The 17,068-nt window shown below is 43.4% G+C and overlaps 1 protein-coding gene across 1 annotated transcript; it reads left to right on the top strand.

Annotated features, from left to right (window-relative positions):
• Positions 1-1,013: 1,013 nt before the first annotated feature.
• On the top strand, positions 1,014-15,681 carry LOC128300995 (uncharacterized). Its single transcript, XM_053037275.1, has 3 exons — positions 1,014-1,901; positions 9,702-9,843; positions 11,737-15,681. Exons 1-3 carry the CDS (start codon positions 1,858-1,860, stop codon positions 12,439-12,441), a joined length of 891 nt encoding a protein of 296 aa, XP_052893235.1. The 5' UTR covers positions 1,014-1,857; the 3' UTR covers positions 12,442-15,681.
• Positions 15,682-17,068: the final 1,387 nt, after the last annotated feature.

The raw sequence follows: 17,068 nt of genomic DNA, 5'->3' as shown, positions 1-17,068 counted from the left end.
GTTTGCTGTTCCTGCCTCCAGATCCTCGCGGTAGTTTTTTCCACTTCTGTGCTGTACAACTGTCTTGCTTTCAATTATATTTTCTTCCCTTCTACTTTGGCCTGATGTCTGCCGTCATATGATTATTCTCAATTATTTATGTCTGTTATAAGAACTATATAAGAAAATGTACTTTACTAAATGATACTTTCTGATTGTGGGTTCGGTTTGACAACATTTGCAATTGCTTGCTTTTATAATTGACAGATGATTTAAGAATATTCCAAAGAGTGGTACAAAAATGTATAAATGTATTTTAATTATGAAATCTAATGTTTTAGTAGATTGTCGGCCCCTGCGTGGTTTAATTAGTTAAATATTTAGTTGTAGTCAATTATATATTAGTAAATTAATTAAGAAATATATAAGTAAAACTAAGGTATATTAATCTAAAACAAGCTTCCTCCAGCACGTTCTTTACTAACGGAAATTTGATTTGAAATTTGAAAAATTTTGTATCACAAAACTTTCGTCTCATACCGTTAGCTAGCACACACACACACACAGCTAAAAAAAGGGCTAATGTTTTGGCATGAGAAAGTTTGACGAATTTTGCACACACTATCACGCTTGCCTGCCATCAGCCAATCAGAGAGCCGAATGGCCGATCAGCCGATCCGTCGAAAGAGTCGGCATACGCATGGGTCACATCGGTAAGAAAGAGATGCAAGGCGACGCTTGACAGTAGCAGTGTAAATGTGTGCGTTAGACAGTGCGTGACAGAAAGGTTCTGCTGGTAATAAATTACAGTTTTTCGACAGAATATTAGTTAAAACATTGTTTTGTGATGTTTTTTTCGGACGTAATATAAAAAGAATTGGAAAACAAATGCATTTCCACTTTGTTGAACCAGTTGGGCGCCCTTTTGCACGATAGTTGTCAGCCTTGTTTACACAGCCGGTGTGCGCTGGTAGTGTGGTGCACTGTACAGCTTGGTACGGCACGAATCGTTTACCTTCCGCGGCAGTAACGTATTTTTTTCAATTGGAAATCGTCCGCCGCGTCGCGTAGGTTGTGTGTCCGCGAGAGAAACTCAAAACGGCTCGCCGCCCCCGTAGCCAGGAAAACGAAATTCATCCTAAACACCTAAACACCCCCGGGTATAAGTCAATCGTCGAAGGAAAAGTCTCCGTACACCTTTCGTAGCGCCATACTAAAGGTGAAGGCTGTCGTCGTCGTCGTCGTCCCTGTGAATGATCCAACAATTTCGGCCAAGCAAAAGTTTCGTTTTCCTCTGCTGAACCAACGTGTGGTGTGCGTGCGTGCGTATGTGTTATGTGTTTGTCTCTGCAGTGTGCAAATTGCAGTGTGGCATGTGAAGCATTGGCAAGGCAACCGAAGCAAGTTAATATAGCAGCAGTTAAACAAAATATCAGAAATATCCGCTAGCGCGCTCCCCAGCATCAGTGCGTGCGTAAGCCAGAAAGGGCGTACAACGAGAGAAGGCAAAGGCAAGATAGAGAGTGAGCGGGAGAGCAAGATAGAAAATCACCAAAAGTAAGGAAATCCCTGAAATCGGTCGGATACGAGGGAAAAACACATTTGTACAATCCAAGTAGCTCTGCCGCATTCAGCCTCCATAGTTCCATAGTGTGACGGTGGGTTTTCCGGTAACAGTGTGTGTGTGTGTGCGCGTGTTTTTGTTGCCGTGTGTGTGTGTGTCTGAGCACACTCGAGTGTGCCTGACGAGAAGTAAAAATTATCGGAAAATTAGGAAAATCCGAAGCAGAAAGCTGATTGTTCCTGTTGGTTCAAGCATCTGTAAAATCCACACGACAATATATCCAACCTCCAGCACACCAAGCGCCATACAGGACGATGAACGGTTACACGGATCTGCCCACAAACATGGAAAACAGCCGGTAAGTTTCATCCACAGCACGCTCGTGTCCTTTCGATGTGTCCGTTTATTTATCTCTTTCTCCTCTTTTTGGCGAGACTGTGCTGTTTCGATCGTCCCTGCAAATCATCGATTTCGCGATATACACACGGCTTTGCCAGCGTGTTGGCAACTGGTTGGGCTAATTGCTGTTTGGCCCTGGTGGAACATTTATCGATCACTCACGCATAACGCACCTTCGAAACGAAACATGATCGTTCGCATGTGGTACGCACCGTACCGAAGTCGTTTTGTTTGGGGCCATGGTTGACTAGATTGTTGGATATGTATGCATACGATTTAGTAAGGTCGGCACATATCAGTTTAGCCTTCAAGTCGCGCGTTGCCTTAAGGTCAGCACATCCAGTTATGTTCAGGCAAGATCGCGAAGTTACGGGTAAAGTAGTGCACCAATAGCCCTTTAGATCGAAGTTCGTGATCAGTACGCGTTGTTAATTTTCAGATATGCAAAAGGCAAGGTGCAGAATTTCGTTGTAGATCTGGGTAAGATTCAACAGCACAGTTGAGCGATGATTCAGAAAATGATTCAACAACTCTTGACTGTTGCAAACGCTGCTGATACCATCGCCCTAGTTCTTGACAGACCCTACCCGTATGATCATCGATGAGTTAGAAAAACGGTACCATATCTCTCGGTATCCGTCCGGTAATAATAACGCCCGGCTGACTGGCCAGCGGTTTTGAAGTGTCAAATATTGCCTCACCGCTCGAGTGCAGGAATGTGTCTGTATGGCGCACCACTGTATGCTATAGTGCGGTAAAGCATTTTCTATCCACTTGATGTGCTCCGGTGCATGCGCACTAGACGCGTTGCACCTTGTTGGCGGAACATACGTACACATGGCTAGTGCCTACTATGACGCTAGAGATGTGTGTTAGCTTGAAAGTGTTAGGGTGAAAAAAAAAACACTCACACCAACGTACTGCGCGGCTTCTATTGCTACACACGCCGTTGCGTATTGGGGTTCCGCGTCGATCAGATGATTTTCTTCATTCGCGCTTCACACGACCAACGCGTTTTTTTCCTTCTTTGGTCCAAACGGTATCGAGGGATAAAGAGAAGAACAGGTTACAAAATGTGTAAGCCACGTATAAAAAAAAACACGCACACAATCTGTAAAAAAAAGTCTTCTAGAAGAAGTGTGTATCACGTGAATGGATTTACACTGGAGGGTAGAGGAAACCCAATATTATTATGGCACTGGAATGTTCCGCACTTTTTGGCTTCCGAGCCATGGGTCTGGGTCTGCAAATTTAAAATCCCCGTCTGTCTGAGGTTATATCGACTAGTACAGCTGGTCGGGAAAATGCGATAAGCGACAGATTAGAGTGTGTGACTGTTGCTATAAACCACATCGGGGGTTATTACAAATTATCGACCCGCGCCTGTGTATGGCAGATGGTGCATGGATCGTCTATCTATTTGCAAGGTATTTTAGCGATAACATAACCGGTAAAACCAGTTAATAACAACATTTCGATAACACCCTTCGTTAAATCATCCGACATTGGAATTTGCAACGATGCGTCAAATAAGGTCGCTCCGATCCGATGGGCAGGAAGTGGTACGAAATCGCGCTGTGTAGGTGTTCTTGTTTTTTGTTATACAACTCAAGGAAGAAGAATTGCACAAAAAAGATGACCATAGAATGAAGCCGCCAGAAAAATCAATTGGCAGGTGAATTAATTATTCGCTTACTGGGTCATACTTTAATCGCATTGTTGTGCAGCGATCGTGTGCAAATGGGAACTGCTGCCAACCTTCTTCTTGTCCGTCCCGATGTAGAGGGGGAAAGTTTTTGTATGTATAATTAATGCTATTTTTCAACTGTTTGTTTATAAAACCACTCCGTTGACCTGTGTGTGCTCATCAAGCCGCTCGGTCGAATCGTTGCAATTTAAATGCTGATCGAATTAAAACGGTGGCCATACGCTGCTTAACCTGGTGCCCTTCCCAACCTGTTGCTAGGAAGTAAAGGGAATGAATATTCAGTTGTTACCCCTTGGTGAACCCTTATCATACAAAGAATATGACGTACTGATAGTGGACCTTTACTGTGAGCACTATGATACCTTCAGATTGTCATTCTTTATGTGTCTTCACGTTTGGTGGCTTAAAAGTTGCTAGCTTTCTGTACATAGAGTGATGTCCTAATAACTATTGGGGGGGTTTGGGCCGCGTGCACCCGGGAAAAGCTGTTCGCTGTTTGGAGGAGAAAATGTCTTCAAACTAATTTGACTGGCCCATTGGGTTAAGCCACTAGTTTCTAGACGGCCTGATAGTTTTTCTCGAATAAAAATAAAAATTGGGAATTGCCCCGTTGGTATAATCGGTAGGAGCTTCAACAATTGGTTCCATTGACAACTCATCCGCACCAAACTCGCCCCGTTCGCAAGACTGACTATTCAGCAAAAGGTAAATAAAGCCAAAAGAAAGCCAGAAATCTCAAACCAAAGAAGAAGAAGTTTTCCGAATAAAAGCTCCGATTAGCTAGACGACTAATGTTTAAATCCAAGGTTATTTCTAGTCGGTTTTACGCAGCTTAGGTCATGTTTACCATATTTTAGAAATTTAAATGAACACTACGGATGAAATGAATGAGTGAGATGTTGCAAATATCTCAACGTCTAAATTGGCCTAAGACAATACTGCGATGTTCCGATCTTCAACATGATACAACTTGACTACAAATCAAAGATCGATAAGCTTTCTAACTTAAGACAATGAAGACCCCACTATTGGGAAGAAGGAAGAGATCTTGCGAAGGACATTGGCACACCTTCAGGGCATCTTTACAAAGGCAGTCCCCACCTGTCCTTGGAGGGATGAAACGACCCCAACCGGGAGGTCATCAACGAACAACATAATTCGAAACAACTTTTACTTCTTGATTGCCTACGAATGATCGCCTCCCCACCATGACGGTTCGCAGTGTTAATGTCTGCAAAACGTAAACAATTCCAGAGAGTTCTTATGTTGCTTCGCAAGTTGAGTGGCCGTTTCTGCATGGCTGGAAATGGTTGTAAATATTTGCCGGAAATGTGTGTCCCGCGTGTAAAACAGCGGCAACAAAACCGATGTTCTCTCAATACTTCTTATTCCTGATGTCTGGGGCAATAGTATTGTTGTGGAATATATGTTTGTGATTACAAACTACAGATCCGTTGCCGTTATGTCACCTTTTGCCTGTTTGTTTTGGCCATCGGGGGCATCGGGGTTTCGCTAAGCATGTCGAGGACACTCCCGCCAGCGTACGGGAGAGATGTCCAAAGCATCGAAAGTTGTCCGAAAGTTTCGCAAAAAAAATCATCCGACCGTAACCCGGTTACGTCCCGTGTATGAGGGGGGTTTTTTGTTTTGCCATTCCAAAATTTGTGGAACTCGCAATACATTCCGCAATGCTGGAGCAAAATAACAGAAAAAGAAACGGTGGGATAGGTCTACGACAGTGGCTCCTCCAACGGTTCTTGTCTGGCGATTAAGATTTCCATCATCCAGTTGGAGCAGCGGGAGGCATCGTTTCGGTATGTTGTGAGGCGGTTGCGTTTGCAGCATCACACTGGTCTCCTTTCGCTCCAAATTCCTCGAGCTAGTCGTACGATCGCTGGTCAATCGTTTATGTAACACCCATTTGAAGTTGATGGAAGTTGATGGAGGACCAACTGCAAGGCGATACGGCCACATTGAGCAGGTTACGATCAATAGAGTGTTACGGACAAGGCAGTGTGAGTGTTGGAACCCAATCAACCTAGAGATCCGTGAGCGATTTGAATTCTTGTAGTGATTTTTATAATAGTCTTTAGGCTAAAAGGAAATGACCGATTGCAACTATTGTCTCACTTACTGCGGGCTGCATAGTAGTACGGTAGCATGCAAACGCTACGTGGCATCCCGTGTGTGTCATTGTTTTATTTTTGGTGCGGCATAGATCGCGGGCTGCTGCACTTGCTCGTGTCACAAAACTACCATTCACCTGCTGGTTGCGCGTTTGCCGACTCAATTCAGCACCGCGTCGGTCGATGGCGTGCTTTGTGGCGTACGCCCCCCACAACGTCACCGGGAAAGGCTGATGAGGGCGCTGCTGTATCGCGTCTCGTAGCGCATGATCGACGATGAGATCGCGTCGCGTTCATTCACAGTTAATTTTTGCCAAGGTCGACCGAGTGAACGCCGCGACCATTCCTTGGACGGTCGTGTCTTTGTGTGTCTGTGTGTGTGTGTGTGCGCCCGCGCACACAGCATACAAAGGTGGACCGGTTGGACCCAGACTCTAGTCGACGTTGACGGTGAAGCAATAATCCCCAAACCCGTCCCCACGACAAACCAGCGATCGCCTGCAGTGTCAATAGTGGTGCGTTGCTGTCTTAAGCTCGTAGTAGGGATAGATCTTCGACGTGTGTTGCACCACAATCTCGGCCGAAGACCAGCTGGAAGAAAGGTGGGGCGTGGGTCTAGAGGGCACGCGCGGCCCCGTTCGATTGGGTTTAAAGTCGCAGCGGCTGTGTTTGGCCCATGGTGGTGGCATATTTAAACACGTCGTAGATGAAAGCGAGAGTAGCCGAGAGATTTTAAGCTGTATAGAGAAGAACAGGCTTTCATTTGAAGGGGGGAGGGAAAAACATATTTACCCAATAGTATCAAGAGGTAAATGTTGAATCACCTGAAAAGCGCGTGCCCAGCTGTTTGTTATTATATCGTAATTTTGTTGTGAGAATAGCAGAGAATGTAGAGGCACCTGTGCGATCATCGTACATTGATTACAGGCATCTGTCAATCTAATATCTCACACTTTCTGATGAAAAGATCAACTCCATTATTACTCCTATAGTTGCTATGACTTCGCCTCTACCCTCGTCAACAGTAACTGAAGAAACTTTTTACTGGGCTGGGTTCCGAACAAGGTCCGATTGGCGTCGAACTTTTAGGAGTTTAAGCTTTTGGACCATTTTTGGTTAAAATTGTAATCAATTCGAATCAAGAAGTCTGGAAAGAACAATTTCGAAGGCATCTACTTTTGATGATAGTAAAGAACTAGAATACCGTTCCTCAGAATAAAATTGGTCTTAGCCATGTTGAACTTACATAAATTGGCATGGAAAATAGTGGTGGGACTGAATAAAAATTGTGTATTATGAGCTGAAAAAGTGTTAGGTTAATCCAACATATTTAGATGTTTAAGAGTTTCTTCAAAATACGCCTGGCTTTAAGAAATAAATCCAAACACAGGACGTGAAAGCAAAATTGAAAAAGTCTACATTACTGACTGCGACACACGTACCGTTATTTCGGAACAGGTGCTTAATATTCAAGACACTGCGTCCAATTATGCGTGCAGTATCGCGCAGCTCACTTGCATCCACAATGCCACCCCAAACAACGCATCGACCTTCCGATGGTGTGGGTCCGTGCACCGCCTTTTGCTATCAAAAACAAAATTACCATCCCATCTCTAGTACGCGATTATTAGGGGGGGCAGGTCTATTCGTGATACTCGCTGCCCCACCAGTTGGCATGGTCGTCCGCTACCGACTGCCGGACCTTGAGACGTTTGATGAAAGGGACTGGTTTGTCCGTTAGATGGTGGTAAAGGAAGGCTCGCAGTGTTGGTTCCACCAGCAGCGGGTACGGTACCCGAAACCATTCGGTGCCCACCTTCGTGGAGGCCTTGCCTTCCTTGGTGGTGGTGTTGGTGGCGTTGGAATGGTCAGGCTGGACTTTGGAATGTCACACTCCTCTTGGTGAGCGTACTCGATGTTTTTGGACGCGACACAATTTGACAATTGACCTCCAGTAGCGAAACTGCGCGTTGACGGATGGACGTGGCAGCCTTTTTTTTTTGGGGAAGGTCTAGTGCCGCCACGGAGGCGTTTCGTTGGGTGCTGCGGATACCCTTTGAAGTAAGGTGAAGGATTGCGATGTTGCGCCGCGCATCACGACCAGCAATTACTGTACATTCGTTGGCATGAGATATTGCATGCATGCCAAAATGCGGAGAAGGTTACGGGAGGTTGCGATTAGGATGGAATATCCACGTCGTACCCCGCGCACGTATCGTACGAAAATGTGTGACAACGCGTACCAGTTTTGAACTTGAACGAATAACTGCTCAAACTGGAACTGATAGTACTATTCGTGGAAAAATCAGTCGATCACACCTCGATGCTAATGGTATCGAGAAATAAATGTTCGCAAATATATGGCCACCTCATCCATTACCCAATAGTGGGTTTGATATTCATTCAGAGTAAATTGTTTACATTGAAACGTTGATTCATATAAGCTGTGTAATGTCTTGGGTTTTGTTAGTTTTGAGTTGTATTTTGAAGATTGCAACAAGACATTCCCTTCTACATCTAGCATTAGCAACATTTCCTAATGTCACCCGCTCAGTTATGGCGACAAACGACCCTTTACCAAAGGTATTTCATCATTACTGGCGGATCAATAGAGAGATATCGTTATGTGATTCGTACCCAATTGCACCTGTCATGACCGGGCACGATTATGTTTGCCGTGTCTGCGGTTCCTGGTTGATTACGCCATGCGTGTAACCCGTTTCCCGCCGTGTTCCAGGGTAGTATTACGGCTAGTCCAATTATCACACTCACCGGTCTGCGCGAGGCTATAGTGCTAGAATAGCACGGAATTGTTGTTGGGCGTAGATTGGGTCAAAGGCAACCTACCCATGGCATGTCGGGGAGGTACCAAGCAGCCTACCTGCGGTACAGTTTTCACTCGTAACTTCAATGATTTCTCCTTTGGTTCGCTTTTGAACTTGAAGGTTTTGTTCAATATTTGGGCCATCGAAGAGCATGCGAAATGTTGACTGCATTTACTGTTGAGGTGTGTTCCACCGTTTCAGCCACTTCCGATAAGGCTTTTCCCTGTTGCGAATTTGATTTAGACGCCTGTTTTGCTACAAAATTCGTTCCACTTTTTCTTGTGTTGCGCTTTGAGCCAGTCACATATGGGTGCTTTATTTATGAAGGATCCCCCCGCAAAGCCAGCCAGACATGGATGTATGACGGCACCTGTGTTTGGAACATACACTTGTACGGTTTTGTAGATCGGCTACGGAAGGCGAGGACAAGGAGAGAAAGAGAGAAGAGGGGCCAGGGTTGTGCACGGCGCGGTGTACGTAAACGTGGACCTTGAGGCCTTTTCGTCGCTGACGCTGTGCCACTTCTTGGGGAATGTTTTTAGTCGTAAGCGTTAGTGCAAAAGCACCGCAAACCTGTGTTTATGCTCGAGTATGCAAAACAAGCTTCGGATGCTTCAGAAAAGGGCTCCCAAACACAAACTCTCCTTGGTTGACGAAATGTGCGCCGAGGTAGTTAAATTTTGCATGACATTTCTGAAGAGTGCGTGGAATGTTGTATCTCGATTGCTTTATTAATTCATAACTTGCGAACCAGAATGCTTTCCATGATTAATGAGATATTCTAGGTCTTGATATGATTGGTTGATAACGTTCGGGTCATTTACGTCATTATAACAATACTTTTTTATTGATTAACGATAGGTTAGTGAAGTATGGGAAAGCATACGTGTAGTTATCTCTTCCCTGGCTTCTCGTTGATATACTGCGATATTAATTGCACCGATCATTCATACAATCTGCCCTTGAAGTACTGATATCCGGCTGTCGTTCACCTTCAGTATCCTTCACATGCTTCTATTTACTACTGTGTGCCGTAATTAAGTTTTGTTTTGTATTTTTGAAATGTTTCATGTTTTTTTTTCTTTTTCTTCTTATTTTAGAAACTGCTTGCGACGGATCGCTCGACACGATGACCAGGAGTTCTCTAAACAAAGTATATTGAATGCCATGGATAAGTTTGTCCGAAACGTAAACACCATGGACGAAACGATACTGGTACCATGCAGGTTAATGGATTGCAAGGTAAATTGATTGATTGTAATGTTGGCGTTCTTTAAAGTAAATGCAATATATGATGCATCAATTAAAAAATGTATGGATGGATTATTCTCTATCGAAAGTGAAATATAATTCATCCTATCCATCTCATCTTAATTAATTTGTTGAGGTTACACAATCATCACTTGAAATTAATTCATATTTTATGAAGATATTCTTCCAAATAACGAATACAAATTAAAGAATACACATTAAATACTAGAAATGCTTAAGGAAAATCGTTTTTCTACACTTTAATAATTAATTATAACAATTGATCACTACGATACAATTGGTCAATACCTCTCTTATTTGAGGTCCTAAAATACGTATACTGAAAACCCGAATTAGCTCTTCTGTATCATTTACTTTATAGACAATTTTTGAAGAGATATATTTGTTCATCGGGAAAGCTGAAAATTCCTACAATTTTTAAAATTGGTATATATTTTGTTTGTATCAATTTTACAAATTAGAATGTGCAATAAGTAAGTGGTAATAAGTAAATATTGCCAGCAATTTTGGACCATCAAATAATCACTATGCAGTGGAACATGAAAAACAAAAATCGCAAAGCTTTGCCTTTCGTAGATTGTTTCCACTTTTCAAATCCTCTGATGTGGCAATAGCAAAGGTATGTTTGCTAGCAAGCCGCTTTCAGCAGGTCGCTTTTAGCCGCACAATGAAAATGGCAAGAAACAGTCGGCAGCGGTTCGGTAGCGTATGCTATGCTTGTGTTGGGTGGTCAAGAAAGCCAAGAAAGTGTTTAGTTGCTCGCTGCTGCATACTGTGTGGCGAGGCGCCATTCGTTCGGCGGCGGCGGCGGCTTCATGGTTTGCAATTTTCCCCATGCATTCACAACAAGTGTGGCCGCAAAAGAAAACAAAAAATCCACCGACATTTTTTCGCAACTTCACATCCACAAACTCTCTGCTCTATTCAGCGGTTTTTCGTTAATGTGTATTGTTGCATCAACGCGCGAGAGGAGCAGTGGCCCTTACGCGATACGATGCATTTGTATTTCCTTCCTCCTTTCACTGACACTTTATACGCTGGAACTGTGAAAGCATAGCCCTTTACGGGAATGGTTAATTTTGAAGCCAACGTGCACTTGCTAAAGTGTTGCAAATTATCAGATGTGTGGTCATTAATGGGATAATTCCAGTCAGTCAGGCAGGCATCTACTATCAATGAAGTTTAATACCAAATCTATCAACACACCAAAGACAATAATAAACGGAAGCAAGCTATAAAACGTGTGCAATAAACATAACATTTAGAGCATTTTTGCAAACCCTTGTAAAGCTCTATCGTATGTGTGTGCATCGATCCCATCGATTGTTGCATGCAGAAAATCGCACGATGGAAAATAAGTTTCTCTTTTCGCGTCTTTGTGCATATTTATGCTGCCAATCACATTGTTGTAATAACTGATTTTTCTTTTTCTTTACAAAATGAAAGTGAAATCTTTACAATAGAGGCATTGTGGTCACTCTTGTAACGCTCGTTCCGTTTGTTATTGTGCTTTGTAATCTGATGATGACAAGTTGCCTTGTCAATGCACAGCAGCACTCTCACTTAGATACGCAAAAATAGTTTTATTTGGTACAAGCTTCACGGCCATTTTTTAAGTGAGGTCCTTAACTTTGCACGATGTTGCCTGAAGGTACATTCACCTAGTATGCAAGAAGTAGGATAGTGAAATGTTTATGGAAAGCTTTGTAATCCGGTGAATCTTTGGATGTGTTTGCATTTATTTGCTATTCTAACTTGACGCCCAATTGAAGCACTAACAAAACATATTAGCGAAGTAAAGAAGCATAAAAGCTGGTGTCTAACCTTTGGTGTATTGTTGTTCTCTTCCCTATCGATACATAGGTTGGTGATGCAACAGATACCGTGCCAGCCGCACCGAAAGCACAACACCACGGAGCACATCACGGCAAGAAGTCGAACCGTGCGTCGATACGCGAAACCCTAAACACTTCAGAACTGTTCGCACTGTACAACATGCTGAAGGTGGTGAAAGTGGATTTGCTTTGGGGACGCCAGGATGCGGAAGACAGTGTCGAGGAGTCGGTGGTAATGGGTTGTGCGACGAAGAGCTCGACCTCGTCCAAGGGTAACAGCAATAACACTGACACCACCGGCACGAACAACTCCACCGCAAATAGCACTAACAGCAGCAGCAGCAGCAATACAGCCACGGACGTGACCACGAGCACCAACAGCAGTACCGGATCCACCGGCAGCACGGTGACCGGAAGCGAAAAGGTGGTCGATGCGAACAGCAGTCCCGCTCCGATGGCGGCGCAATCGGCAAAGGGTCACAATCGACGCCCGAGCACGGTATCGGTCGCATCCTCCAACTCGGCGAGCACGCTGAGCGATTCCGACAGCGAAACGTCGGCGGAAAACGATTCCGGTATCGAGTCGGAAGGTAACCAAGAGCAGGACCGTAGCGCCGAGCTTGCCAAACAGTTTCGCACGCATCTGATCGGCCTGTACCGGTCGCTAGAGCAGATGAGTGAAGCCGCCAACTATCTGACGGCACGGTATCAGAGCGATGTCGGGCCGGTTTAGATTGAATTGCGCGCGCCTGCCTTTACACATCTCTCTTCCCTCCCGCCGAGGGGATACTGCGGGGCAGTTCGTCAACCATTGGACCCCCTTTTTGCTGCTTTCGTAGATTCGTCGATTGCCAGTGCACCGAGTAATATCCGTGGGATTGCTGTCGGGTTTCTCGCGGACAGCGTAGCGGGTTTGCATTTCCGGTTCGTTCATTATGTGTTTCAAGTTTTATGAGGCAGTTATTCGGACGCTTTCCACAAATGGGGCGGGTGTGTTCGAGGACACCATTGCCTAAAGAAAATTCTCCTACGATCCTAAGATCCCAATTGAACGAAAGAGAATCATTTTAAATGACAGCGGGTGTTAGTGTAGTAAAAGGAACACAAAGAACCAAACAAATCCAAATCGCTCACATGAACCGGCTGGATATGAAGATCTGTTTTCGTGCCTGAGCATGCAGTAGAAGAGAGAAATTAGAGGTACGGGATTGTGTCACATACCTTCTGGGTGATAGACTTCATGATTGTAAATTCGTTTAATCGTATATGTGATGTAAGCGCGTGAGGAATTGGTTTACAAGAGCGGCGAAAGATAAAAAGAGGGATGTGCGCGTGTGTGTAGTTGAGGCAAAGATTGCAAAGAAAGGTCAGCTCGATCGATCATGAAAGTGAAAACAAGACACAGTTACGCATCGAAGACACACTAAAGCAGTAGACCAGTAGACACGTGTAACGTAGAAGACATCACTGCTGATTGTTGCGACTTGCTGCGAGAAACTTTTCTGGCAGATAAATGCTCATATGTTGTAGTCCACTTTTCCTTTAAAAACAAAGAAAAACCACACATGCGTGCTCTCGCGTAACGATCCTAAATTGCAACCCTCTTCCCAATTGCCTGGAAAAAGGGTTGCGTACTTGAGACTTTCTTTTTCACAAGCTTTATGTATATTAAATTATTTATAGTTTCCCTCCTGTACATTGTTTCCCGGTTGTAGCGAAAATAGCATTCGCAGGAGAGTATTTCTGCGCACGCGAGAAACACGGTCCCGAATGTTCATTCGATTTGGTTTGGGTGATTGTGTGTGTGTGTGTGTGTTCGAATATTTAAGTGAAATCTTTGAATGTTTCTGTTTGAAAGGTTTTAGCATATCCTTTCGACGGTTTCGCATGCATGGAGTGACTGGTATATACAGCATAATGACATTCTGAGAATCCAACCCATAATTGCATGATTATCCTGTATCAACATTACGACGTGCTAATTTTTGGCGTGCAACGCTGCAAAAGTGTAATAGAAGCTGTGCCCTGTTGAGTTGCGGATAATAACTTATTTATTCCTGGCTATCATTAGTTTGCATTAGGCTTGCATGCATCCAGTTTATAGAAAACACTATTTTCCAACCACCCATCGGAATGTGCAGCAAGAAACATCAGGATACAAGGGGCAATAAAATGTGTTTTTTTTTGTGTTTTGTTATCGTTATATATGTCCAAACATTATTGCCTTCATTGCGATTGCATTCGTGGCACGGTTTCGGGATTCGGTAAATGGTTCAGAACAATCTATTGTTTGCATTCTGAAGGCAAGCAAACAAAGCCCAACAAGTCTTTCATATCGATCATCGGTGCAGCATTTCAGAGACGAAAGCATTTAGTACGTGAAATGAACGAAGCGATAAGAAAGGAAACAAACTGGAGAGTAACGATCACGAGGATGTTTGAAGTAGTACACGCTTAGACAAAACAAAATATGGGAAAACCTTCTCAGGAGGACTCCTTTTGCACCAATTAAATGCTTGTGCGCATCATGCCGGTTGATCGAACGTTAGTTTAGTTTTGATAAATCCAAATCGTACGTTCATTTCCATATCATTCATCACTTTGCGTGTGTGTGTGTGCGAGTGCAGCATGTTGCATGAGTGGCGTAAGAGAACTGCTACCGTAATGCATACTCTGGTACAAGAGACATAACATAATGGTGATTTAAGCTTTAGAATAAGCCTTGCATTATACGTTTTGTTTGAGTTCGGTCAATGGGTCAAATCGGGATAGTGTTAAGCGAAGTCATGGTGATAAGCTAATCACGTTTAGATAGTGTTTTCTGAGCGAGGCGGGATCGTGCATGGCAGCTGATTCGAATGGGAGTATCTTTTTTCGTAAAACAAAAGCAAAAGGATTCATGAATCGTCGCTTGGCGAGCTGGTATGAAACATAATCGGTGATATGCTAGAGCTAAAATGGTTTTGTTTTTCTTGTGCCTCAGTAAAACAATATTACGTGTGTGTGTCTTCGCTGTCATTCATTTGCTTTACGGTGCTCCGTTTTGTTTCGTTTGTAGCTAGTGAGTGTTGTTGGTGGTAAAACAATCACAACGGATCGCTATAAACGGCGTTCAGCAGGCGTTGTGTTAACAGGGAAGAGAAAGTTCTACTTTCCTTCTCACCAATCGGTGACTCACAGCAGGCACCAAAAAGATAATAAAATCATTCCGTATCATTAATCAAGTAATAATGAAAAGAAACAATAATTTTAGAGCACAACACAAAAAAGCGAATGAAAGGGAGGGAGAGAAAAAAAAACAGAAAAATAATCAATATAAAAGAAGTTAAAAACAGGCAAAAATATGTGCGAGATTGTACGGGATGTATAAAAATTAGAAGAAACGAAATTGAAAGATGAAAGAAAAGAACGTGATAGAGGATAGTGATAAAAAAGGATATGAAAATTGGAAAAGTTGTGCAAAACGGCGGTGAAGCAGTGATGTAAAACACATATAATAGCAAAACAACAATTAACAAATGAAACAAAAATAGCCGAAAGCAAAATAGTAGCAGAGAACTAGAGCAGCTAGAACGTAATGAAAGCTCGTAGATAACAAAACAGTAAAGTGCTTACCCCCGGAAATGCGACGGACGTATCTTCAATTGTTTCACGTCCGTTGCGGAAGGATGGAGATACGGGCTCTCAGAGCCTTTTGCTTCGAAGGAGCAACATTCCGCCCGGGAATGAGTAGTTAAACACGGAACGGCTTCCCCCAACACACGGGTGTGTGTTACCTAAAGCAATCGAACGAATATTCCAAGCAGAAGCAAATGACCGCCGTGCACGCAAAACATACACGCGTGTAGGGAAAAATGACATGCGCATGAAGATGATGTTGAAGAAGTAAAAACAACACACGGAGAAAAAAAAACACAAACCGGGCGCGCAGTGTAAGTCAAATTGTGTAAAGTCGGTTTAGTCTATCTTTAATGAGAAACTAGTGAAAAGAATCTGAAATGAAACGCGGGAAAAAATAAAACGTGACATAGCGAGAAAAAATATATACATATATTTAAATAACAATACTATCGGTGTGTGTTTGTGTGCTTCATTTAGCGATATAAAGTGACGAACGAAACGGAGGGCTGGAACTACTGTACGTGGTGTGCTGCTTGGTAAAGCACTTATCGCTTTCAAGATAGATGAAACTGTTACACCGCACCGTTACACGGTTTTAAGTTGAGAAACACTGTCGTGGAGTTGGGAAGATGGACAATGGCAATATTATTCTGTTCCACGTAGTGAAAGGTAAGGTATAACATACGAAGCATTTAAACAACTCGAGTCGCGAGAGTAGTTCGATAACGAAGATTTCGTCGTCACCGACAGCCTTCGCGAAGGAAGGTCAAAAACGTCCGACAACGATAAATTGGTGGGACTAGATTTGTGTACAGTATTATGAGTTGTTGAAGTGATACGAAACCATTACGATATTACATTATCAGTAATGATCAGTTGCGTAGTTGATTAGTAATTCACCCGATAAAGGGTTTGATTGGTGAATTGCTTCAAAAGACAAGATCATCTTTCGACCAGGAAATTTGGCAGAAAGATGACACAAAGCCATTAATACCGAAAGGCAATGTGGCCAAATATTAAAACCTTTTTTTCTTTCTTTGTCTATCTGAATCGCATGCAACATTTATGACACTGCTTTGTTTCTAGAATGATCGTAAAAATCTCTTTCCACCGTTGGTTAATTGTAAGCGGTTAATAATGATCGCGTAGCAGTGATCTCGATCGCCTTGGATAAAGTCCAGCTGAGTTGTGTGATGATGAAAGCTCGCGTGAGAGTTGTGTGTGAGCAGCGAATTAGTGCGACAATTTTTCATTTCGTCGAAGGCCGTCCAAAGGGTAGAAACATTATCCTAAACCCCTAATCTATCCAACTTCCGTTTTTGGGGTTGGTCCACTAATCGGTGTGTCTGTGTGGTATAAAGGTGGACAATGATTAAGTTTGAACAATATATCCTTCCTGGGTGTCACATGCGCGTTAATGATCCCTTCGGGATTAATTTATATTTTGTATACCTTTTAGATTTTGTAAAAAGGTTGGATTAGTGTATAGCGTCTACCACCTCGGCTATATGGGATCATCGAGCGATGGGTCAAGGCATTACACAGCAAACATCGAAGTTGAGCGAAGAGAATGTGATACTCTGTTTCATTCGCTGTGGGTGAACGGTTTGGCAGGTGGTGAAGATAGTAGGAGTAGTGAAAACGTGGGGCGTTCGTTTTGTTAAATGCACCTGCTGGTGGTGTGTGCTTGCGCTTGGCTGTGCAACTGCGTGCCATCGATGTTGCAGTAGTGACCATTG

Source organism: Anopheles moucheti, chromosome 3 (genome assembly GCF_943734755.1).
Source record: "Anopheles moucheti chromosome 3, idAnoMoucSN_F20_07, whole genome shotgun sequence".
NCBI lineage: Eukaryota > Metazoa > Arthropoda > Insecta > Diptera > Culicidae > Anopheles > Anopheles moucheti.
Note: the sequence above shows the minus strand (reverse complement) of the source record. Positions and strands in the feature narration are given on the sequence as shown.